The sequence below is a fragment of the Coniosporium apollinis genome (genome assembly GCF_000281105.1).
Source record: "Coniosporium apollinis CBS 100218 chromosome Unknown supercont1.39, whole genome shotgun sequence".
NCBI lineage: Eukaryota > Fungi > Ascomycota > Dothideomycetes > Coniosporium > Coniosporium apollinis.
Genome location: NW_006913301.1, coordinates 71,926 through 95,887, shown reverse-complemented (window position 1 = coordinate 95,887; position 23,962 = coordinate 71,926). Strand labels below are relative to the sequence as shown.

At 53.1% G+C, this 23,962-nt stretch overlaps 12 protein-coding genes across 12 annotated transcripts; 6 read left to right on the top strand and 6 right to left on the bottom strand.

Annotated features, from left to right (window-relative positions):
• Window positions 1-414: 414 nt before the first annotated feature.
• On the bottom strand, window positions 415-1,858 carry W97_07134 (diphthamide biosynthesis protein 1; the record flags this gene model as incomplete). The annotated part of the gene is made up of 2 exons (XM_007785115.1): window positions 415-1,619; window positions 1,678-1,858. 2 exons carry the CDS (start codon window positions 1,856-1,858, stop codon window positions 415-417), a joined length of 1,386 nt encoding a protein of 461 aa, XP_007783305.1.
• Window positions 1,859-2,087: 229 nt separating this feature from the next.
• On the top strand, window positions 2,088-3,395 carry W97_07133 (uncharacterized protein; the record flags this gene model as incomplete). Its single annotated transcript, XM_007785114.1, has 2 exons — window positions 2,088-2,339; window positions 2,424-3,395. The coding sequence occupies 2 exons, from the start codon at window positions 2,088-2,090 to the stop codon at window positions 3,393-3,395; spliced, it is 1,224 nt and encodes a 407-aa protein (XP_007783304.1).
• Window positions 3,396-3,723: 328 nt separating this feature from the next.
• W97_07132 (uncharacterized protein) lies at window positions 3,724-6,062 on the bottom strand (the record flags this gene model as incomplete). Its single annotated transcript, XM_007785113.1, has 5 exons — window positions 3,724-4,661; window positions 4,731-5,568; window positions 5,622-5,696; window positions 5,769-5,894; window positions 5,949-6,062. 5 exons carry the CDS (start codon window positions 6,060-6,062, stop codon window positions 3,724-3,726), a joined length of 2,091 nt encoding a protein of 696 aa, XP_007783303.1.
• A 699-nt stretch (window positions 6,063-6,761) lies between these two features.
• Window positions 6,762-7,313, top strand: W97_07131 (uncharacterized protein; the record flags this gene model as incomplete). The annotated part of the gene is made up of 1 exon (XM_007785112.1): window positions 6,762-7,313. The coding sequence occupies one exon, from the start codon at window positions 6,762-6,764 to the stop codon at window positions 7,311-7,313; it is 552 nt and encodes a 183-aa protein (XP_007783302.1).
• A 564-nt stretch (window positions 7,314-7,877) lies between these two features.
• On the bottom strand, window positions 7,878-8,775 carry W97_07130 (uncharacterized protein; the record flags this gene model as incomplete). Its single annotated transcript, XM_007785111.1, has 2 exons — window positions 7,878-8,618; window positions 8,683-8,775. 2 exons carry the CDS (start codon window positions 8,773-8,775, stop codon window positions 7,878-7,880), a joined length of 834 nt encoding a protein of 277 aa, XP_007783301.1.
• A 965-nt stretch (window positions 8,776-9,740) lies between these two features.
• On the top strand, window positions 9,741-12,044 carry W97_07129 (uncharacterized protein; the record flags this gene model as incomplete). Its single annotated transcript, XM_007785110.1, has 1 exon — window positions 9,741-12,044. One exon carries the CDS (start codon window positions 9,741-9,743, stop codon window positions 12,042-12,044), a length of 2,304 nt encoding a protein of 767 aa, XP_007783300.1.
• Window positions 12,045-12,456: 412 nt separating this feature from the next.
• Window positions 12,457-14,182, bottom strand: W97_07128 (uncharacterized protein; the record flags this gene model as incomplete). The annotated part of the gene is made up of 5 exons (XM_007785109.1): window positions 12,457-12,794; window positions 12,878-12,993; window positions 13,064-13,156; window positions 13,210-13,721; window positions 13,787-14,182. 5 exons carry the CDS (start codon window positions 14,180-14,182, stop codon window positions 12,457-12,459), a joined length of 1,455 nt encoding a protein of 484 aa, XP_007783299.1.
• Window positions 14,183-14,529: 347 nt separating this feature from the next.
• On the top strand, window positions 14,530-15,005 carry W97_07127 (uncharacterized protein; the record flags this gene model as incomplete). Its single annotated transcript, XM_007785108.1, has 2 exons — window positions 14,530-14,835; window positions 14,925-15,005. 2 exons carry the CDS (start codon window positions 14,530-14,532, stop codon window positions 15,003-15,005), a joined length of 387 nt encoding a protein of 128 aa, XP_007783298.1.
• A 475-nt stretch (window positions 15,006-15,480) lies between these two features.
• Window positions 15,481-17,397, bottom strand: W97_07126 (uncharacterized protein; the record flags this gene model as incomplete). Its single annotated transcript, XM_007785107.1, has 3 exons — window positions 15,481-15,571; window positions 15,627-17,123; window positions 17,195-17,397. The coding sequence occupies 3 exons, from the start codon at window positions 17,395-17,397 to the stop codon at window positions 15,481-15,483; spliced, it is 1,791 nt and encodes a 596-aa protein (XP_007783297.1).
• A 1,052-nt stretch (window positions 17,398-18,449) lies between these two features.
• On the top strand, window positions 18,450-19,743 carry W97_07125 (uncharacterized protein; the record flags this gene model as incomplete). Its single annotated transcript, XM_007785106.1, has 4 exons — window positions 18,450-18,689; window positions 18,748-19,373; window positions 19,445-19,521; window positions 19,565-19,743. The coding sequence occupies 4 exons, from the start codon at window positions 18,450-18,452 to the stop codon at window positions 19,741-19,743; spliced, it is 1,122 nt and encodes a 373-aa protein (XP_007783296.1).
• A 363-nt stretch (window positions 19,744-20,106) lies between these two features.
• Window positions 20,107-21,146, bottom strand: W97_07124 (uncharacterized protein; the record flags this gene model as incomplete). The annotated part of the gene is made up of 4 exons (XM_007785105.1): window positions 20,107-20,193; window positions 20,262-20,342; window positions 20,420-20,527; window positions 20,631-21,146. 4 exons carry the CDS (start codon window positions 21,144-21,146, stop codon window positions 20,107-20,109), a joined length of 792 nt encoding a protein of 263 aa, XP_007783295.1.
• A 655-nt stretch (window positions 21,147-21,801) lies between these two features.
• W97_07123 (uncharacterized protein) lies at window positions 21,802-23,777 on the top strand (the record flags this gene model as incomplete). Its single annotated transcript, XM_007785104.1, has 7 exons — window positions 21,802-21,883; window positions 21,949-22,208; window positions 22,265-22,516; window positions 22,572-23,033; window positions 23,085-23,209; window positions 23,271-23,430; window positions 23,505-23,777. 7 exons carry the CDS (start codon window positions 21,802-21,804, stop codon window positions 23,775-23,777), a joined length of 1,614 nt encoding a protein of 537 aa, XP_007783294.1.
• Window positions 23,778-23,962: the final 185 nt, after the last annotated feature.

Sequence of the window (23,962 nt, the reverse complement as noted above, 5' to 3'; positions counted from 1 at the left end):
TCTGATGGATTCACTTCACGAATCTGGAGAAGAATCCCAGCAACATGCAAAGGCTGTGGAAGATGTCAGACAAGATGGCTAGTGAATGAGGTAGCTGGACTCGTGTATTTACAGAGCCCTCGCCCACCATCATAGGTAACCAATCATGTCGCTTATCCTAGAATCTTGATAAGAATCAACTATATTCGTGTCATACGCTCTCGAACTTTCTCTAGCGTTCTGGGAGCTCCGTAAAAATGCAGAGCCAAAACGCGCTCGGTTGCGATATCGACGCCGGCTGTCCGCCGTCAATGTCACCCCTATATAGACGTATGATGCCCGTTTAGAAATAGTCGTTCTCTGATCCTGTCCGGCAAAACCCATCTATCAACGCCGCCAATGCATGCATAGTCATACCTCATCATCTTCCCCCCCCTACACCGGCTCCACAACCCCCACCTGCGTCTCCGTCGTCCTCCCCAACCCCTCCTTCCCATAGAAGTCCATCGGATACACCCCCCCCCCCCCCCCCCCCCCCCCCCCCCCCGCCTCTCTGACGCCCAATGCCACAAGCGCCTCATACGGACTCAGAAGCGGCCGCGGGAATGCATACCCCCAATCAATGCTTAACCGCGGACACGCAATCTGCACCCAACACTCGACCTCATCCATCATAGCCAGCTTCCCCGGAAATATCTCCGACAGCAGCAGATTCACCCACGGTATCCCTTTCGCGCGCAGCTGGTTCTCGATTAGCGTCATCGTGTGCGGGTTTCCCTGCCGTCCCAGCGAACCGAGGATAAGGCCCCACTTTTTCGCGCTGCGCGCGGTCGTGATGGCTTTGTTACGCAAATCATATAGCTCGGAGTGCGCGTAGGTTTCATGTGTTAGCCGCCGCGAGTACGGGTCGTAGCGGTAGGCGGGCAGGTGCGGGTTGTGTATCATAGCGGACTCGAGATGGAAGCGGCCGTCGCCGAGATAGAGGAGCAGGTCCGCGGCTCCGGCTTCTGTCGTCCCGGCGCTGTCTTTGAGCCCCGGGATTCGGGGGGAGGTGCAGCCGAGGATCTCGCCCTTGGATAAAGGCGCGATTTGCGGCACGATGGGAGTGAAGCCTAGCGTGCGCAGGGCGGGCAGGATGGCGTGGATAGTCGCGTTGAATTGGATCGTGCCGACTAGGGCGATTGTTTTGCCGGAGGGGAAGTTGCGGCTCAGCGTTGCGAGCAGGTGGGAGGTGTCGATGCCGATGCTGACGAAGACGTAGAGGGTCGGCATCTTGGTTACTGCGACAGGGATTAGACACGAGTGTGCGTAGTGCACGAGCAGATCGCAGCCGAGGGCCCGCGCGGTGAAATCGTCGATGCAGCAGGCGCCGTAGGTGACGTCGCCCATGATGAGCGTAGAGGTGTTGGGGCAGAAGCGGGTCAGGATGTCGGATATCGTGGTCGCGAAGAGGAGGAGGCCTTCGGGAAACTGGAGTGCGATGTTCTTGGAGCCTGAGGATCGGATCCGGTGGATGGTCTTGTGCATCTCGAAGTTGTAGTTCGAGGGTAGCAGAGCGATTGCTGCGTTGATTTCTTCATCTTCTAGGATCTCAGGCGGGATGTTGTTCAGGGTGCGGGCAGACCTTCGCGGTGCGGCGACTGCGACCACAGTGAGTATCCAGCTAGGTGTTTTTTCTGAACGCTAGGCTTCTCACACCTTGTATCGCCCCGCTATCCTCGATGGTCGCATTTGGGTCGGCATTACTTGCAGCTCTTTCTGCGGCAGCTCTTCTGCCGACAAATCTCTTTTTCGGCTGCTTTGAAGCTACAGCTGCTTCGCCACTCATATTGTCTCCTACAGCAGGCCCCAAGTTTGCGGCTGCGCGGTCTTCCTCCATATTAGAAATTATTCCTGATGTTTCGTGGAAAGATGGATGCGACAGAAAACTTCTAGAGTTGCCCCTCACAGGGCTGAAGAACCGTCCTCTCAGCACGTGCACCCCGCAAAAAGCGGCTGGTCTACTATAAACGTCTGAACTCTATCCCCACATCAACCCACCAGCACACAAAAACACACGGCGGTGATGTAGGATACGCTAAACCGGATATCACGTAATATCCTTCAACATGTCTACTCGTCAGTCTGCCCTGAGCATAGCACGCCTCGCAGCTCGCTACCCCTGCCGCCGGACGCTCGCAACAGCAGCACGATCGGCGGAGCAGGTCCGCATTGTCGAGGTTGGGCCAAGAGATGGATTGCAGAATGAGAAGAAGGCGATTGAGCTGGAGACTAAGATTGAGTTCATCAAGCGGTTGGCACAGACTGGACTCCGGACGATAGAGGCTGGTTCTTTCGTCTCGCCGAAGTGGGTTCCTCAGGTGCGACGACCTGCAACCAACGGATAGCCAGTGTATGGGAAGATATACGACAGACTCGACGGCTGACTGTTGGCATACTTTAAGATGGCGAACTCCTCCGATATCCTCGAACACATCCTCCAGCAACCGCCTCAAGCTCCGGAACCGATAAACTACCAGTTCCTGTTACCGAACAGCTACGGGCTTGGTAACTTCCTCAAAGTGTACAAACACTACGGAGATTCCGCACAGCCAGCAGCAGACACCGGCTACCCAACTCCGCCGCCCTCGCCCTCGCCCTCGGACAACGGCCCAGCCCTGAACACCTCGTCCCAAGACGCCAACGCCATGCCCTCGGCCACCGACCCCACCGCTGCAATGTCACAGCCCGTGAACTCATCCCCATCATCATCGTCCTCTTCCAGCTCCACACTCCCCGAAATTGAGCTCTCAATCTTCACCGCCGCCACCGAGACTTTCACCCAGAAGAACATAAACTGCAGCATCGCAGAGTCCCTCGAGCGCTTCAAGCCCATCTTCGGCGCCGGCAAAGAATACCGTCTGCGCGTGCGTGCCTACATCTCCGTCGCGCTCGGATGTCCATTCGAGGGGCCCGACGTCGACCCGCACCAAGTGGCCGATCTCGCCGTCTCTCTGCTCGAGATGGGCGCGCACGAGATCAGCGTCGCGGATACGACAGGTATGGGGACCGCGCCTAAGACGCAGGAGCTGCTGAAGACGCTGAAAGCGGCGGGCGTGGATGCGGGGGATTTGGCGCTGCATTTTCATGACACCTATGGCATGGCGCTGGTGAATACGGTGGTCGGCTTGGATCATGGGGTCAGGACCTTCGATGCGAGTGTGGCGGGGTTGGGGGGTTGTCCGTATAGCCCGGGCGCGACGGGGAATGTGGGGAGCGAGGATATGGTGCATCTGTGTCATAGCTTGGGCTTGAAGACGGGGGTGGATATTGAGAAGTTGAGTCGGGTCGGGGACTGGATTGCGGGGGAGGTGGGGAAGGCGAATGAGAGTCGAGCGGGTAAAGCGACAATTGCGAGGCTGAAGAGGGACTCGTAAGAAGTCAAAAGTCTTATCAAATCGTGAGGAGTGCGAAGCTCTGTTTCATGTTCGAGTACGCGTGCGATGAGTGGAATTGACGCAGGCATCTCTCTCAATACCAAACTCTGCGTGTAGGCCATGGCTCAGAGTGTGTCTCTGAAAACGGAGATTGATATTCCATATCATAACAGCGTGATGCTAATTTTGGGCGGTTGATGTTGAACACGTGACCCAACCCCTGCCCAAATATATTAAAAGGACAAGCCGAACCTCGCACGCCAGGACTTTGACATACACAGATGCTGGATAAAGTAAACTGTTTACAAAGGGCTTCACGCGCATTGAGTTATTCCACACGCTGTGCAGCAGCGACATCTGGGACGCCAACGCCCTCGACAACTTTCGCAGCGACCACCTCATACACCGGCAGCTCCGCCAACCGCTCAATAACATGATGGAGCGTAGGCAGCGCCTCCCAATCCAGTTTGTCGATCTTGAAGCTTGCCTTGTCCGCCTCGAATACCCTCAACGGCTTCGGTTGCGGCACCTCATCTTTAAATGGCACGTACACTGGATACGCCGCTTCCGCGGTGCCCTTGGTACTGCGGCCAACGGCGGGCATGTACCGGTATGTCAGGATGCCGGCGTCGTTATCACCGCTGATGGAGCCGCCATCTCCTGCTGCTTCGACTTCTTTCAGATTTTCCAGGGTGAATCTGCCCCACATGGCGCCTTGCCATCCCGTGTTTATGCGGTAAGAGGTTGCTCGGCGGTATACGTCGATTGACGAGTACAATTTTGGCATGCCCAGTTCTTCACGGCCAGAGACGATGGGATCAGTCAGGTTTTCGAAAAGAATTGGCATATACGCGCCGCTGACGACATCTCCGTTCTGCTTCTCGTACTCGACGCCGTGGATATACAGGCCGAGGTGGTTGTACCCCGATCCTCCGAGCCATTCCATCTTATTCAGGGTCGTTTGCGAGAAGGACGCGTACGCCACAGTGCCGGGAGACTTGAACCGCCAGCCTGGCACGCCCCGTGGGAAAAGATTCTGGAGTAGGGTGCGTGACGTCTTGAATTTGATGGAAGCAGTCGTGAATGTGGATTCAGTGGCTTGTCTTGCGACACCGAAATGTGTCTGTCGCGGACCTGGCATAGGGCCAAAGGCGATTGGCATTCGCCAGTAGACGTTGGGCGTCCGGTCCCATGTCCACTCCCGTAGCTTTTGCGAGGAGTTGTCCCATTCGTCGTGGCCGAAGTTGAAGTTGGTAAACGCGAACACTGTATCTCGTTAACGAAAAAACTCCGATCGCAGCACTAGCGGTTCTGCTATGGTAAAGGATGACTTACTGTCCAATTTAACCTTCTTATCTAGGTCTGCTCCCATGAGCCTCGAGAAATCCTGAATTCGGTTTGCACGGTCATATCTTATCCTCTCGTACAGTTTCAACCGATCGGGGATCTCTTCTCGCGGTGTTCCTGCGCCTAGAACGACAGCCAGAGACGCTGCATCTTCGATGGCGACCGCCCCGCCTTGGCCTTGATGCGGTAAGAACGGATGCGCTGCATCACCGAGGAGAGCCAGTCGTTCGTTTGTCCATGTCGGCAGGACCTCCATATCGAGCAGCTTCCATACTTTCAAGGTTGCGGGATCAGCTTTGCTGAGCAACGCCAGCAACGCCGGATCGAAGCCCTGATATACCTGCAACATCCTGTCAAGATTGCCGCCCTTGTTCCAGTCATCGCCAGCTTCCGACTCCGCTTCTGGATGGACGCAGACGAAGTTGAGCATCTCGTTGTTCGACGTGGGGTACATGATGACTCTTCTGTCCGTGCCATACCACATTGACAGCTCTCCTGACTCCTGGACGAAGCGGCTGGTCTTCTCGTCCTCTTGGGCTGCTTTCCTGGGTATCAGGAACCGGAACGCGCTCTTCCCGCAACAGAATGGTTTGAACTCGCTCCCGGCAACCCGTGACCGCGCCCTGGAATGGACTCCATCCGCCCCGAGAACAATATCGCCCTCAAATTCGCTGCCGTCTGCCAGAGTAACACGTGCGGCCCTCGGATCGACATCAACGACTTTACTGGACGTGTGCAGTTTCACCGGTCCTCCCTTCCCCTGTGCGGATGTCGCCGCTTTTTTGAGAGCATCATGGAGATAAATACGATGAGCAAGAAGCCATGGCTACCAAATGGTCAGCCACTGCTCGGCCACACAACAGAATCTTATAAACGCACATGTTGCCACATCTTATTAGCCTCTTCCAGCCCCATCGACCGCATCTTCTCACCCATAGAGTTGTATTCGGTCAACTGTGATGCTAGCCGTCAGCCTCGTCAGTCCAGCCCGTGCCCCGGAGACGACATCTCCTTCCCTCTACTCACTTTCTGCATCCGATTCGCCCCGAAATTCTCCGCCCATATTCCGAGGCGCCGCAGTATGCCATTGGCGTTCGGTGCAAGGTGGATTGCTGCTCCGGCTTCACTTGCAAACCGGGACTGCTCAAAGACCTAGGATATTGATTAATGCAAGCTTCACTATGGTTCTCGCGCTTTCTGATTTACCAGAACTTCATGCCCTTGCTGACGTAACGCTAGCCCTGCTGTCAGGCCGCCAATGCCGGCACCCACGACTAGAATTTTTAGGCGATCGCTGCGATGTTCGGTAGTTCCGTTCATCTTTGTCGCTTGGCGGCCGGTCGTGGTTTGCGTGCTGCTGGTAGATGGGGATTGCGAGACCAGGTTGAGTTTACTTGAGGCCGGCACTGTTGGGCGCTCTGGGGATAGATTTACTTCAGCTCCGCAGCTTGGGCAGGTAATGCTTGCGATAAATGAAACGAGCTGTTGCGTCCATTCCGAGCATGTACATCCGCTGCTCGGCCCCACATAGTCGCCTTGCGAAATGGGGTACATGCTATCGAGCTTCCCCACACGGGCGGACTCAGGTAGCAGTTCACATTGCGGAGCTCCGCGACTGTATGGTCACGCCGAAGCTCACTGCACTGAATCTGATATGCACCTATCAACCTTTGTTAGTCCGCTAAACCATGCTATGCAGTCAAAAGAGCTTACCGCCATAGCGGTACGGTTATCTCAATCTTCGGCTCCACCAGCTTTCAATGCTTGGTGAACTCATAAATGTCACTGGAGATGTCAGACAATCAAAAAAGCCATATAGATCCTTAGAAAATTGCAAGACGTACCAGGCATACCCGCAGATCGTGTCTACAGCGCAGGGAGCAAGCAGCGCTTGAGGAATACGGACGAGGTGCAGACTTCACGTAAAATCAGGTATCAGAATTCGGAACCTTTGAATGCCGGACCGATTACTAATCGCCTTTACAGTAAATTACAACTACCTCTCCTCTGATCCACAACATGGAAGACAACGGACTGCGGCAACCAAACCGCTACATCACGGGCCACAACGACGAGGGCAAGGCCATTTTCTCACAAGAGCTGCCTGAACCTGCGTCATGGCAACAGCTTGAGAGCGGTGTTGCTCGGTTTTCTCTCGGCTATGCGACCAAAGGATTTCCTGTCAAGCTGAACGATGGAGCCGATATCGCGGTCTACAAGCGCTACACGGAGAACCTGCCTGGAATCACCATTCCAGGGGGGAGCGTCCTACGGTTTGTAGACATGCGGCCGGGCGAGACCTCGCCGATGCACCGGACCGTGAGCTTGGATTATGGCGTGGTTCTGGAGGGCGAGATTGAGCTGATTTTGGATTCTGGAGAGACGCGGTTGATGAAGCGTGGAGATGTGTCAATCCAGCGCGGGACGAATCACGCGTGGAGGAACACGAGCAGTACCGAGTGGTCGAGGATGCTTTATGTGCTTCTGGAAGCGGAACCGCTCGAGATAGGGGGAAAGCGGTTGACGGAAGACTATGGTGAAGGCATGGATGATGTTAGGCCGTCGAGCTGATTGTGCCCATTTGCATTATGAGCCAAAGTGCGGTCATCATCCCTTCACTATATTCTCATACCCTCTCCAGCTGGAATCTCAATTTCAACTGAAGATGAACCAAACTCATTACATTCATCTAAAACAAGCTCGATCATTGCCCATATCAGCGACTTCCCCTTTCTCTACTCAGTCAGCTACTCGGCGATCACTGACTCACCAGTCGGGAGGTGAAACTTTCTCTGCCTACTTCTATTACCTTCTATTACCCGTGTATTGTGCGCTTTCGCTAGTCTGGCTGTATCTTCTTCTGACAGCTTGCCCGTACAAGCGTACGTGCGGGCAATGCTCTAATCTATTCGACACGCGCTGGAAAGAAGCCCTATTGCTGAGAGAGGAGCAATATATAACGCTTGCAATGAACTCCAGTATGGTGCACTTGAGCACCAGCCATGAATCATTTTGCTGGTGTATCACACAAGCATTAAAATTTGTCGTTACAGCATACAGAAGAAACAACAGTCTGCGCCCGCTATGAATATACAAGACAAAAAAGACTTCGTCCTAGAACGCAGAGATCGGGAATCACGCGGAGGCACCAACTGCCTTGTTACTAGACCATACTCCGCTTGTAAACTGCGAATTGCACATGTTGGTAAGCTCCCAAGTTTCGGCTTTTAGCGCTCCGTATGTTCCAGTATCATCCTCACCGCCCGCTGCACCAGCAAAGAACATCGCGCTCATGAAATGGTCGTCTGTCGCATGCGCATCTCTGAACTGAGGATGCTTCATCAGTCTTGTCATGGCGCGCCTGAGATTCGGTCCACTGTTATTCGTGATGACATCTTCAACCGATTGCCGGAACTCCATCGCCCAGTCCTCCGGCGGCAACTCCTGCGCGAAGTTGTCGCAGTACTTCAGCATCGGCCCCCAGCGGTTGCGGTAGAGGTTGTGCACAGCGCCGCCTGTACCGATAAGAAGGTAGCCCTCACTACGCAGGCGCCGTAAAGAAGCTCCTACTTTCATATGGAAGTGCGGATCGAAGCGAGAGTTCATAGAGATGATGGTCGTCGGTGGGCAGCCCCCTGGAAACATCCGAATGAGGATGAGATACGTGTCATGGATCCAATCGAACTTGTCATTACCGCTGACGTCGAAGCCGTCTGCGGATAAGATTTCCATGCATCGCTGCGCGCCTTTCGGGTCCGGAACGAGTTTATAGTTGACGTACTTGGAAGGGTGGACGTAAGCCACTGGTGACTTTTCTGGCTTCGGATTCGTTGAAACCTCAACCTTAGAAGGGCCTGCACAGTCCCAGTGGGCGCCCTAAGAATCTTCAGTCAGCTGCTGAAGTCTACGAACACCAAACAACCGCTGCTGGTTGTCTCACCATCATGACCACCCCTTTGATGCCATTTGCCAGAGCCTCGTCGCCGCACTTTTTCCAGTAATCGGCAGATTCGGACTCTTCACCAAGCATCATGGTCGAACCATGCGAGAAGAAATGAACCGGTGTGAGGTCTGCATTCCACTGTTAGCAAAGGCCGCAGCGGCAAAGAGGAAGTTGTATACGTACCCATGATAATCCAAAGTTTGAGGGTTCTGCTGTATGCGTATTCAAGTTCCAGTGGTGCTCGACTAGCCTCAGACCTATAGGGCGTTGCAACCGTAGCCGGCTATGGCAAACAGTGGATTATCTACATAACGGGCTTATGGTTACACTACCGGGCTGGGGGCATCTCACATCCCCAAGCAGAGCGTCGGGTGCTTCAGTCGGCCCCACCTCTTCTCGGCTTCTCGGTTAACTTTGGCCCCGTCCGCTGGCGCTCCTGGAGGTGCGGGGACCCCACATTACGACAACTCCCAACCCGCAACAACCTCCACACCCAGACATCCTCACTACAGCAGCAGGGAGCCGACATGGCAGAGGGCTCTGACGAACGTGCACCACAGGAAGCCCTGCAGTCTCAGCCGGCCCACTCGGCCGAAGAGCACTCAGGCCGTGGGCTGTTCCAGTGCGGTGACTGTTTTCGAAAATACACTCGGCTCGATCATCTAGCTCGCCATGTTCGCTCACGTGTGCAATCTCCAACTACCTGAGTATGGGCGCTGGCGCTGAGTCTTGGCTGCAGACACGCGTGAAAAGCCATACCACTGCGAATCTTGTCCCAAGCGGTTTAGTAGAGTGTATGTGGTGGTGATAACAACTGGCTGGTCATTGCTGACTTGACCAGTGACCTACTGAGGCGCCACGCTGCGGCGCACGAAGCGGGCTCAGACACCAACAAGCGTCGCAGGATAGACGACAATGCCTCGCCCAGGTCGGACAGAGTCCAGCAAGCTTGCATGGCCTGTGCCGAAGACCACCTAAAGTGTGAAGACAAAAAACCATGCAGGAGATGCCAGAGAAAAAACATTACCTGTCAGATGCCGACGAGTACGACAAGCATGGGTTCTGATCAAGGCTTCCGCGGCGTGGCCGAACAGCACCATGAAGCAGCGCCAGGCGCTGACGCCCGGGCGCCACCGACTGTAGATGCTATGGCTGGACAGCTTCAGCACCAGGAGCTTCTGTCGACGCCGCCAACAAATCAGTCCGCCTCCGTTCGAGCACCGAATGAAGCGATGGAGACCTTCAGCTACCAAGAATCTGCAATTGATCTTGTTGGACTCCAGACGCGACCCAGTTCAGCCGGATCCATGCGGCCAACAACATTTGATGCCTCCACGGTCTATCCAGCTGATATACTACAAGGCCAAATGCCTACGATAGACATGTTTTCTAGCACCAATTTTCTAGGAATGCGCAGTGGGACACGTACTCCACGTGGTCTAATGGACTTCGGCATTGAGACCAACCTTGAACTGGATGATCTGGACTTCAGCTTTCTCGAAACGTACAACAACCAGATCCCCTTTCACTTCTCGAGTATCGGTGATAGCTTGCCTAAGCACGTCGAGGATGTTGAGTACGTGCACAGTCCAGTCAATGGTATTATGCCGGCAGCGAAAACCCTTCAGAAATCCATCTGGCGATTTGTTCCGGCTCCACAGGATCATGGCGCAGCGGAGCAGCACAACCTCTCGCTCCCGGCGACTGAAAACGATCATGACAGTCCTGAGTCTCGTGTCAATCTGGATCGGCGAACCACTACAGAAAAATTGGATCAGATGTCTCGGGACAGAATTTTTGGCATCGTCCTGAGCATGTGCAAGCCTTCGGGATCCCGCACATTCTCTTCCTTTCCTTCGACTGAATTGCTGGACAGCCTGATACAGTACTTCTTGACCTCGCCTCTCTCTGAAGCCGACACCTGGATACATGTTCCCAGTTTCCGCCCAAGAACCAAACGGCCGGAACTACTAACTGCGCTAGCAGCGGCGGGAGCTGTGCTGACTCCAGATCCATCGTTGCGTAAACTTGGCTTTGCTATCCAAGAAATCGTTCGCTTGCACATTCCCACCTTATGGGAGGGCGACAACACCGAGATTCGAAATCTGGAGCTTGCGCAGGGATTCATGCTTCAGCTGGAGATCGGCCTTTGGAGCGGTAATAGCCGTAAAATTGAGATTGCGGAAAGTTTTCAACAGCCCTTGCTCACTATGCTTCGGCGCGGCGGCAGCCTTCGACGTTCGAGTTACCCTTTAATCAATGTGCAACCCGATGACGATGGCCCCGAGCTAGAGAAGAAGTGGGCTGCTTGGGTTGAGCAGGAGTCTTATAAACGGCTGATTTTTCATCTCTTCCAACACGATGCACAGTCCTCCATGGCACTCCTTGTTAGTCCTCTGTTCTCGTATGCAGAGGTCTCCTTACCCTTACCTGAGTCTCGAAATCTATGGATGGCAGCGAATGCGAAAGAATGGAAATCTCTTTACCTAGCCAGCACGAACAACAGCTCAGGCCGGATTCCGTCCGTTGTCGACTGCATCCATGACCTGGAGTTTCTGGAGAGGTTCAGCCAATCCATCGATGAGAAGGCATCAAACACAGCTTTTCTGCACGCAGCATGGGGCCTTGTATGGGAATATCGACAGCTCAGTTCCATTTTACATGGAGAGTCGCGCCAGTGGGACAGTACGCTGGTGATGACGTCTCGTTATCGGGAATTGATGAAGCTGCTGCAGTGCTTCCGCATGGAGTCTCCGGGCTGTAATTCTCTCCTTCTGGAACTAATTTTAATGCATCTGCACATGTCGCTCGAGGACGTACAGCTGCTAGCCGGACTGGAGGGCCAGGAGGAAGCTTCGCGGGTTTACCCGTCACTGTGCGAGTGGGTCAAGACCACTGCTTCACATCAGGCTGTCTGGCATGCCGGCCAGGTCCTCCGTGCTGCTAAATCACTGCCCTTCCACCAGTTGCGGGATTTCTCCGCCATCGCTGTTTACCATGCGAGCTTGGCATTCTGGGCATACAGCCATGCGCTTGACAAGGAACCTCAGCCACCGTCTCTGACAGTCACCCCTACGATGCAAGGCAGTATGCAAGGACAGCTCGTTTGGCTGGATGAGGGTGAGACCACGGAGGTGCAGAGATTCATCGCGTTGAAGCGTGGCTTCCCGTGCTTGCGAGACCTGCAGCCGTCTTCACCGCCTGTTCCGCTCAAGGATGCTAGTGCTGTTATAGCTCTCGTTCTGGGGGTCCTTCACCAGAATCATGCCGAAGCTGACAGGCCGATGCCGCCCTTGGTGGAGAATCTTATTAGGATGATGGAAGGATTGCGGGATACGGTGAGGATCAATGATGGTTGAGCCTGGCTTCCCACAGATTTGGATACACTTATGTTGCTGCGTGAAGCCGATGTTGCGTTGATTGGATACAAAGATTGCACCTTTCTTCATTCGTTGGTCCTATCGGGTTTGTATCTGCTGTAAAGAAACCAGTTCAAGCACGACAGAGAAAGTACGTCAACTCTGTGAACGTGCTCGCATAAACAGAACTGGCAAACTCCCGCTCTGCCTTGCTAATAAGTCGAGGTTGGTACACAAACCATTCTTGGACGCTTGAACCCTGCCCGAATGCCGTGAAACACGATAATACACCTACCGTGATGCTTGACCACCGACACACGCCCACACAAGCCAGTGGAAAAATACAAAAGGTGCGCTCTAAATTTCCAGCCCGTCGAGACAACGCCTCATCAAAACGCAGGTCTCCATTAATTCAGAGGAAGCGCGTCCTCACCATTCTGGTGCCGAAATAGCCCAGCGTACCCAAGCCCGCCAGCGTCGATACAAGGACAAACGACAGTCCCGTGATGATGCCTTGCTCGAAGAAGCCGACTGCGACGCGTTCAGGCCGCTTCTTGTCAATGGAAAGATCGGCTCTCGCTTCTTCTAGAAGCTGTGTCAAGACGACTGAGCTGGCGGTTGGCAAAGTCTGCTTGATGAGACTTGATCGAGGTGAGAGAGTAACATATTGTGGTCGGGGGACGGTAAAGAGTGAGGCTGGATAGCGGATTGATGAAGATACTGGGTGGTTAAGCGGAGCGGCGGGGCCGACTGGTTGTATATTAGCGGGAATTCACCTGAGTACAAGACCGCCGCCCGTGAATGGCAATGCCGTTGCAATAAGGTGTACGCACCTAACATCTCCATGGGTACGTGGTTTACAAAGGAAACGTATGAGTGCAAAAACTGGCTGAGATACTTGGCGGTAGCGGGAGTAGCGAATGTGTACGATGCAAGCAGATCATCGTTTCTAGAGCACATGTGAGTGGTTTGTCAAGGTAAGAAGGTCTATTTAGGTTGCCGAAGTATGCGTAGCTTACCTGTTTGCGAAGTCTATAGCATCGTCTAAGCTCTTGACGCTATGGACAGCCAGACAGCACTCATTGATCTTCCTGTGCAGGATATCTGAACCCCTTCACCGGAAGGTCAGCGGCATGAAAATTTAAGTTAGCTGGATCTCGCGTACCTTTTCTCAACATCCAATATCGCCCCGTTCGCCCCTGTCGTCACAATCCGTGCGAGATCACTGTCCCGAACCTCATCGAGCAGTTTCCTGCCTTCTTGTTTTCTCCTTGAGTCCCCCTTTCCGACAGAACCGTTCTCCGTAGTCAATAAATCAATTGATTCCTTCACGACGGCCGTCATGAATGCCTTCTTCGAAAACTCATTGACAAGCACCACATCCGGCGCATACGGTGACTTGCCGCCGAAGCTGAATCTTGCGGTTACAATTGCCTTCGCGGCTTCTTCCAGATTTGCTGTGCGGTCAACTACAGCAACAACGCGCGCTTGCGATGGCGAGACTAGCTGTGTAGACTTGGGCACGTCTTGCGAACCTTCTTGAAGAACCTCGAGGCATTGCGCGCGGAATTCCGCGTCTGCTGTTCGGCTCGAGGTAATATCAAATGTGTCGACGTCGAGTGCCGCAGCCAAAAGCCTGCGGAGCAGGCTAGGGACTTCACGGGTTGTTTGCTCGAGCTTTTGGATGCAAGAGTCAGAGAAAAGAGGTCAAGCATGCTAGAGGAGTATCTGAGAGCGCATACCTCGACTATCACACAGTTCCCTGCAGCAATTGCGGCGCAGAGGGGTGCAATTATTGAGTAAAGCAGTGTGTGCGCTGTCGGGACAATATAGACAATTCCTGCTCCTTCTGTCCTCTGCGGCGCATCTTTGCCGTGTGTTATTGCGTATTCTTCCTCGAGCGCTGCGGCCGGATTGAGTGAAGCATATTGATCTTTCAGAGCGAGTAATGCCAGGCCATATTCTATCTTTGCTTCGGTCACGCTATTGCCGGAATCATTAACAATGGCTTGCTGCAGCGCTTCCTCATTCTGAACAAGCACATTTCGCAAGCGCTCGAGTTGGCTTTGTCGGTAATAGACATTCTGGGTGCGGCCGTCTATGGCGGCCTCACGAATCCGCTGGAAGGGTTTCGGCATCTTGAGTTGATGTTGCTTGGAGCGGTGTAGTAAAGTGACAGAGTGACGTTACGTCTCATAATCATCCTGCAAGCCCTGCCTTGATATCATGAGAGCGCATCCCACGTCAGCTCCACATAGGTGGTACAAATGAAGTGGTGCATCCATAAAGGCAGTTTCCCCACATCGCCGTCCGCAATCTGGGTTGCCCCCACATCCCGATAGTATCACGGCTCCCCGCCATGAACGACGTAGGACAGTTTACGGTGCTCAAGTGGTAGTTAGAGCTCCTGTAGGTGAGCAGCACTGTACTCATCTGCCAACCTCACCGCTGCCCAACTCAACATCACGCACTCATCTGAGCCACCATGTCCGTCACCACCACCACAGACTCGGCGCGCTATCAAATCCACTCTCACCTGGTCGACTATGAATTGCACCACTCAGGCACGTCTGGCCCAGCGCCGCCGCCAGAAGCGCATCCTGTTCCCTCGACAGTAGATCAGCAAGGGCTGAACGCGCGAAACCCTGAAAGCTGGCCGACGGATCACCGCCGCATCCCCCCGTACCGCCCGATTAACAGGGAGCTGGATATGTCGCAAAGACGAGTATATACGAGTGTACCGGAGCGGATCTTTATTGAGGTGATGTTCACGGGGGTGGCGACGAATGCGGTGGGTGCTCCTTTCTCGTATATGTAGATTCGCTGCGTCGGTGGGAGCTCGGATTTGACAAGCATGGCTGACAAGAACGCGACGTGTAGAGCGTGAGTCAGATATGGGCTGCGACAGGCGGCAAGCTGGTGCCAAGTTGGTTTAGGTACAAGATCGGAGGAGAGTGGTGAGATTGATTCAGTTGGCGTTGCGCTTATTGGGAGTTGAGATTGAAGCTCGGGCTGTATGCATTAATTACCTGAGAGACGACGTCTCGATCAACGTCAATCATTGTGCTACAATTTTTCAGGATGCCTGAGACATAACGCGAGAACAGTGTGACCGTTTCGTGATGGAATTTTCGTTAGAATGTATAAAGCTGAATTTCCAACGTCTTGACGAACACCTGCGCTTTGCCCCCTTATCTCACCGATGCATTAACATTCACATTGCAAAGTCAAAATCGTTCAGCGTAGCATGATCGCAGAAAGGGCAGTAGACGATGCGCACTTAAGAGCAGAAACTAGGAACCAATCTCTATATCCTGTATGTACATAAAGAGTTTTGAGGCAATAAGGGTTCAGGGGCAGCCTCATCTACTAATTGGTAATACGAGAGGTACTCTCTATGACCAAGCAATCATGATAGACCATGCCAGACCAACCCTTATTTGGGAGGCACAATTGGCAAGACGACGTAGTTCAAGCATTTCGGTCCGATGAGTATGTGGTTGAAGCCTCTTAGCTTCTCCTCAGACCTAGATCGCGTAGTCAGTATGATTTCAGTTTTCGATCAAATATTGAAATACCCACCTGTCAGCTGGATCGTTGTGCTGGAAGATACCGCTCCCCTGCGTATCGCCAGAGGCGACCTCGAAGACAATTCTTCCTCCCTTCTCGACAATGACATTCGTTGGCCAGATCTCCACGTCAACCGAGTACACTTCACCAGGTATAACTGGCTGCACATCCGTGCTGCAGTAGTCTCGGTGTGGAAGCCAGGGTCGATGCTTAGGATGGTCGGTGTTCGTTTTGCGTAGACTAACTCGTAGCCAGCCTTTCGTCAGTGGTACCGGATCGCCGGCAGTGCCTGTGTAGTGCACCTCTTTACCCTGAGGAGAGATGTGGCGCAATGTGACGAACAAGTCGATGTCTGTCGGAGTTGGTCCTGAAGGTTCTGGGCTCATAGAGACGTTCAAGTGAGCTAAGACATGCCCAGTGATCTCCGTCTCGGCTTCGAAAGGTGCAGTGCTGAACTGTAGATACTGAGGGTCTTCCAGTGTGCCAAGAGCTTTGTAAGACAGCTTCTTCCGCACGTCCTGGGGCGGCTCTTCTGGGGTGAGCTCACGGTTCTGAGTGAGGAAGAACTTGGTATAGCGGGTACGTGCGATAGGCCACTCCTGCTCGGTCCGACGAGTGTACTGCTTCTCGTTTTCTGGGTCGTCGAAGCCTACGTCGCCTTTCCGAAGCACAAGGTCAACTGGAGGTAGTTTGCCCTTTACAGACCAGCCCACCCGGTCGTCATCCTTGAGAAAAGCGTCGAGGAAACTGCGCTGGACCTCGATCTCCTCTTTATAGTAGAAAGGCAGATCATGGCGTCCGGTGACGAAGCGAAGGTATTTCAGATCGGAGCCAGCATGGCAGTAGCCCTCAACATTGCCTCGCAAATGCAGAAGGATACCTCCCCAATTCGCGACTGTCAACAGGGGTACTTGTATGTCCCCCATGTCGTACTCTTTCGAAGCGTAGTACGGCTCGTCCCTGAACCTGTACACAGCGTTGTCCTTCGTTTGATCTTGCCGATTCTTCTCCAGCTCTTCCTCACTTAGGTCACCTTCGAGTGTGTCCGGCCCCCAGTTCCGAGCGCTACGACCTGGCCTGCCGTACTGGTTGGTGATGACTTGACGATTCCACCAAAATTTGATAAAGGCATTGGATAAGATCCCGCCGTGCCGGCAGCGGTCTCGGTAATAATCGGACATACCCTCCCAGGGGATTATTGCAGACAGACCCTTTGGTTGGCGAGCTGCGACTCGCCATTGGCTCCCTGCGTAGTAACTTATGCCGAGCAGGCCCACTTTCCCGGATGACCAAGGTTGTTCTGCAGCCCATTCTATCACCTCAAAGAAAGCCTCGCTGGTGCCCCTGGACATGGTATCGAGGAGTCCTGGAGATTGTCCGAGGCCTCGCTCGTCTGCTCTGACCACTGCATAGCCATTCTTGGTCCAGAACCCGGGATCTGGGGTCTCCCATGCGGAATGGTCAGAGTGGTGCTCAGGATTGACTTCGGAGAAGGACTTTGCGTGGAAGCTACTTGCATCATCAGTGTCCGTTATCCATGTGCACGAGTAAGACTCTTGTAGATCAATTGCTGTACCTACTCCTTGTAGTGTATGTCTTTGCCATATGGACCGTATGTGACCAGCACAGGAACTCTTGATTGCTCCCCTGAGTCTTTGGGCCGGTATACGTTGCATCGGACTAAGCCCTCGCTCGACTTCAGCGTGACCGCCGCGTTTTGCTCGAAGATGTAAGGATACGATGAATCGTCAATGGTGTGAAGGTCCTTAATCTGGTTCGGCATGGTGGAAGAGGTGTTGTGCGGCTGATGAGTTGACGCAGATAGACCCGTAGACTGACATCGGAGCCGAGGCCATGGTTGCAGCTCTTTAATCCAGACCGGGACTGCTCGTTCCCTGTGCGCGGTGAGATTGTGAGGACGGTGCTTGTTCAGAGGTGACTCGCTTGAACTGTGTTGCGTGGAGCCGAGATGCCCTTGCCCGAACGCCGATCAGTGGCCGGCGAGTTTACCACTTGCAGTTTCCATACCACCCACCGTTGTAACACAACCTTGAGGATATGAACGGGAGAGAACACCACCACACTCAAGTGCCGGAATCAAGGTTGTTGACTCGGGACCATCAATCCAGAATCATGGCGTCCCTGCGTCGACTGCTATGCATGCAAGTTGTTACCTACCCCAGCTTTCAGACGCTGCGGGGATCCACCGGACCATTGCAATACTTTATCTAAGAACCTAACATTCCAGCTGAATTGTATTCCATTTGCTGCCATCGGGTAAACTTCCTCTGGCTAGTAACACCTAAAGCTACTTACTGTAGTCGATCGCAAGTGTCGATATGTTATTTCCATTTCTAGATTCTTTGCCAGAGTCACGGACCACGATCTTAGCCTTGGGGGCTCTGATATGTTTCTTGGTTCTCAGAGCGATCCCTGTAAGAGACATGGTGCTCATGCTCAGCTCTCCCATCTAAATCAAAACAGATCGTCAGAAGGGCCTTCTTCTCAGGGCTACGCGCCGTTCCAGGACCATTCTATGCGCCCTGGACAAACCTGTGGCTCAAGCTTCAGGTTCTTCAAGGACGACGGGCCCATTACATACATTCCTTGCATCAAAGATATGGTACGCAAGCTTCTCTCGCTAAACATCCATGTGATGCCCCAAGACGGGCTGATAACTCCGCTCATATAGGCCAATTCGTCCGGATTTCCCCAACTGAGGTTTCCGTCTCGAACCTGGATGCGTTCCGAGCTATTCATCGCATCGGCAGCGGTTTCAACAAGTCAGAGTGGTACCAACGCTTCAACGAAAGTCCGTATCCAGGAATCTTTGCCATGACGGATCCGAAGCAGCACGCTACGAGACGACGGCTATTTGCGCAGCCATTCTCGAATTCGTGTATAACCACATTTGAACCTCCTATCAGACGGAAGGTTGACCTAGCAGTTTCCAAGATCAGGCGGGATGCCGAACAAGGCTCTGCAGATATCCTGAAATGGTTCACTTTTATGGCAACGGACGTGGCAGGAGAGTTGAGTTTCGGAACGTCATTCGATATGCTACAGCATGAACAGGTGAGCGCAACACTAGCAAGCGCGTTGTGAACCGACGCTGTGCTGACGTCTTCTGCAGAAATCTCCATACATTCGAGACCTGGAGACTGCCATGATGATATCAGGGATACGCTCCGAGCTCCAACCGCTGCTTAAGCTAGCGAGCTATCTTCCCCTCAGATCACTGCGTCATGCACTTGCAATCAACGAGAGGCTGAACTCGTATGGCCACGAGGCCATTCAGAATCATAAGGCACACGTCGCTGCAAAGCAAGGACCAGTTGCAACCAGTCTCTTCTCCAAGTTCCTGGACCCAAAGAAGAACCAAGAACTGTCTGATGCTGAGATTGAGCAGGAGGCGTCAAACCTGATTGTCGCAGGAAGTGACACGACTGCTGTATCCCTGACGTACCTCATCTGGGCCGTATTGCGGCCAGATAACAGCCACATCCGGGAGAGGCTGATGAACGAAATCAGCACACTACCTCTTGACGCCAGGGGAAGTGATCTGGGCTCCTTGCAATATCTGAAAGCCGTTGTTGACGAGGCACTGAGACTATATGGCGCTGCGCCGGGAAGCCTTCCCAGGGTTGTGCCTATTGCCGGCACTATATTGGGCCCGTACCACATACCCGGAGACGTGACCGTGAGCACACAAGCATTCACAATACACCGAGATCCCAACATCTTCAGAAACCCTGAAAGGTATACCCAACCTCAAGGTACACACGTACGATCAGACTGTCGAAATGCTGACGTGGTCGCGCCTAATTCAGATTTGATCCAAGTCGATGGGAGAATCCTACTCAGGAGATGAAGGATGCGTTTTCTCCATTCGGAGCTGGCTCACGTAGTAAGTTTCCCATCCGTGTACTCTACAAATGCTGACGAAGTAGCGTGCATCGGAATACACCTGGCTATGCTCGAACTGTTGCTGGGGACTTTCCTTTTCTTCAAGCGGTGTCCCACAGCGGTCTTATCACCCACGACGACGAATGAGTCCATGGAGTTCGAGAATTATTTCTTGATTGTGCCGAAGAGTCATCGCTGCGAGATACAGTTGCGACAAGCGTGATGCAGTGCAACAGCATCTCAGTCTTAAATTTTACGTTTAGCAAAGGCGCTTGAGAGACCAGTGATCGTAAACTTCAGCAGTAGCAGAATATACACGGCCAGTTGCATGCCGCGACATCCAACCTCAAAGCATGGTGGGACTGCGTTAAAGCACGTGACAGGCTACGGGAGATCGTCCGGGGGAGTTCTTCCGCATCCAGAATCCTCCTTATCTCATATCAAGGTACTCTTGCTTGTAACCGGCACAGTGAACGCACAACATACATATCCAACACGGAGCCCGTACCGTTTCCCCCGTGCAAATAGGGCGGGATGTACCTGATAACAGTGGACAACAGTGGTCTTTTGTCTCTGGCCTGCGGTGTCAAATGGAGAACCCAGCATCAATAACTATGTTCTGCCCTGTGGTCGACTTGCTAAGTACCAGTACTTTGACTTGCTGTGCGACGTCCTGTATGTCCGACGTCAACCATTAGCAAAATAGTCAGAGAAAAGGTCTTCTGTTGAAGGTATTCGTACCTCTACATCAGCAAACCTTCCGAGCTTGTTCCGTTCTTTTACCGCCTTGAGCTTTTTTTCGGGAAACTTGCGACCCCATTCCTGCACAGGAGCAGCAGTCAGAGGAGGATCGAGATGAGCGATATGCTGCTCGTATCTAAGTATAATGGCAGACGTACAGTGAGCAACACGCCAGGCGATATACAATTGACACGGATTCGAGGAGCTGCGATCAAGGCAAGTGATTTGATCAGATGGATTTGCGCGGCTTTGGACACCGCGTACGACTAGAACAATATGTTAGATCGTCGAATCAGGCTTGATGACCCATTTCTTGTGTTCCTTTCCAAGAGATGGCTGCTACAGTAGCGGATAAGTACGTCTACGTACCAACGAACTTCCGCTTGGCTTCACTCCCGCCACACTAGCCGTCGAGACGAACGAGCCTTCACTTATATCTAGGTGTTCTCGAGCAGCGTGGAACAAGAAGAGATGGCTCTTGACATTTGTATTCAGGCAGCGATCCCAATCTTCGTCGAGAACGCCTTCGTCGAGGTTCATGAAGTCCGTCATGCGTGTCCATCCAACATTAGAAACGACAACATCGAGCCGGCCCATAAGTGCAACACTTTCTCCTACCAGTCGGACGATCTCGCTGCGTGATGCCATGTCCGCTTTGATGGCAACAAATTCTTGCTGGCCAGTCGCAGGGCGCTCCAAGATTTCCTGAGGATGTTTGGGCTCTGTGACACGCCTCAACTCTGAGACAAGCGTCTCCGCTCGCTCAGCGTTCGAGGAGTAGTTGATGACAACGCTCATCCGTGCTTCTGTGGCTAGGACACGAGCAATTGCAGCGCCGAGACCCGCAGAGCCTGCGGTCACAAGCGCTACTTGGTGAGATGCCATGAACTCGGAAGAGGCTGACAGTGCGGGAATTTCGACACGGCGTAGTACAAGACGTTGATTCTGGTCAATGACAAGATATCGCTGCGGGATAGCATATACTAAACACTCAGGCAGTCAAGCTAGACGTGTTCCTTGTGGTCGATTCGCTAACGTCTCGCCAAGATGTAGCTGTGCTCCAGGATGGACTGGTGTTGATCCCACAGTGCACTCGGCTCCGCGGTTCTAGTTCGATTGCGATATCTGCAAGTATCATGTACACCGAGGGGACTGAGAGTGAGCCTATGGTCTTGTGGGGAAATGTCAGCAATTTCATTCGAGCTCACGAGTTCCTGAATTCGCTCACAAGTTACCAGGCCGTATCGCATTTCGGTGGAGGCTAGCCCGAGTCTAGGGACCCGCTTCCCCAGATCTCCGCGTTTTCCCCACATCCCGATTCCCGCTTATCATTACCGGCCAAGGAGGATTTCCTACCATGCAACGACAGGAGACAGGGTGAACTCGACGATGCAAGTTTCTTTAATACCATGAGTCTGTGCTACCCATTCCAGTCCTATCACTGTGCATCCAAGGCTGACTAGGCTGCTGAAAACCATCATTCTCATACTTCGACTCGAAGTATCGAAGGGTTTTCCACCAAGTAACTGATAGATACATTATGGCTGGCTTCAAATACGCCTTTTCGTTGTCCGAAGGAGAGGTCGAGAGTGCTAGGCCGCCCGGGACGGTCGTCTTAATTGGTACATCCTCTCATCTCTTCTTTGAGGCCGTTCAGTCCATAGAACTCGGAAGTAACTGTCTTCAGATCACCATCTCCAGCGCACAACAAGTGGTCGTGAAGTCCAGGAAGACACCGTCGTTCTAAATCCGCAGCCGTCATTAGATCCCGCGGATCCACTCAACTGGGCGCCATGGCGTAAGACTGCTATGCTTGTGTGCGTGTCTGCAGTTCCGCTCGTTGCAAACTTCACGTCGTCGTCCATTGCGAGCGCGTTCCCGGTTCTGGCGACACCACTAGCTTTCAATCCGCCGGTGCCAATTACTAGGCTTACGCAGCTGATTTCAGTGAGTTGCTGTGCGAAACTATCCAGCCATGTGTAGCTTTGCTGACTTGTTGCAAGGTCAATGTCCTAATGCAGGGTGCTTCTAACTTCCTATGGGTTCCGCTGGCCAATACGTTTGGACGTCGCCCGATCATGTTGATCAGCCTCCTTATGCTCGTATTTTTCTCCATGTGGGCCGGCCTGGCAAAAGATTTCAGCAGCTTGTTGGCGGCGCGCTTTTTCATGGGTTTTAGCAACGGACCCGCTGATACAATCGCGCCCGACATTATTGGGGAGATATACTTCGTCCACCAACGCGGTCGTGCCATGGTAAGTACAATCACGTCTTTCATCTGCAGAACTACGGCTGACGAAACGGCAAAAGGCCATCTATACCGTCTGCCTAGCATGTGGACCCCTCCTAGGCGGGATAGCAGGCGGCTACATCGTAGGCGGCTTGGGAATCGCCTGGATCCACTGGGTCAACGTGATCCTCGCAGCCATAACGCTGATCCTCTGCTTTCTGTTCCAGCCCGAGACGCTATTCGACCGTACCGCAACTATGGGGATTGCAGGCAACAGCTCGATTGATCACTCTTCTGAGACCAAGCCGAAAGTAACAGAACTCGAGGAAGTCGCATTCACGACCGATTATAGACCATACACCTTCGCCCGATCTCTGAAAATGAACACGTATCGCGGCGGCGTTCTGCAGAAATTTATTGCTCCGTTCCTTACACTCCGGCTACCGGGCGTGTGGCTGATAATGTTTTGGTATGCTGGACTGGTTGGCGGTGTGGTCACAATCTCAGCCATCGGGCCTACCATTGTCGCGTCACCACCATATGTAAGACCAACTAAATGATGAGCGTATAAATGATTAGCTGACGTTGTATAGCTATGGGGACACGACGCCGGGCTGATCAATGTGGGAGCCCTGATTGGCGCCCTCGTTGGTTTGGTATTCACATATATCACCGTCGACAGATCTATCAAGCAGCAGGCTAAGCATGAGAGTCATGGGTAAGGAAATCCTCTGTCAATCCTCTAATTATTTGGTAACGTGCTCACCTCGTTGTGACAGCCTCGGTGAACCAGAAACACGTCTCAAGACTGCACTTCCAGGTCTATTTCTCGCAACAGCAGGATTACTGGTATTCGGGTTCTGTGCCGCCAATCCCTCGCCCAAAGGCTGGGTCGGACTGCAGGTCGGATACGGTATGGTTTCTTTTGGACTGATGCAGGTTAGTCTAGCTCTCGTTCTGCAACTCATGAAACTGGGAGACGAGTATCTACAGTGCTAACGCGATCACTTCAGTGCCCATCCGTCGGCTTCAACTACCTGATCGAAGCGTACAACGCCATCTCCGGCGATTGCTTCGTTGCAGTCACGTCTTGCCGTGCGATCATCGCGTTCGCCTGGACGTTCTTCGTCGGCACTTGGGTCCACGATCGTGGGGCCGCAGAGCCTTTTGGTATCTTTGGCATGCTGATGGGACTGTTTGCACTGTTCACGTTCCCAATACTCATTTGGGGGAAGCGGCTGCGTATTGCAACCGCCAAGTGGCTCCCGGCGCACGCTGATCATTGAGGGCGTGCGGTTGGAGAGTGGTGATTCTGTACATAACTCAGATTGAAATCACCGGATGAATAGCTCGAACTCAGTTTTATCATGAAAGCCACGAAGGGCATTGTTCGCTAGCTACAAAGGAACTTCGTATCGTGCAATCATAACGTCATCCCATGGGTATCAGCAAAACCAAAAACAAAACCTCC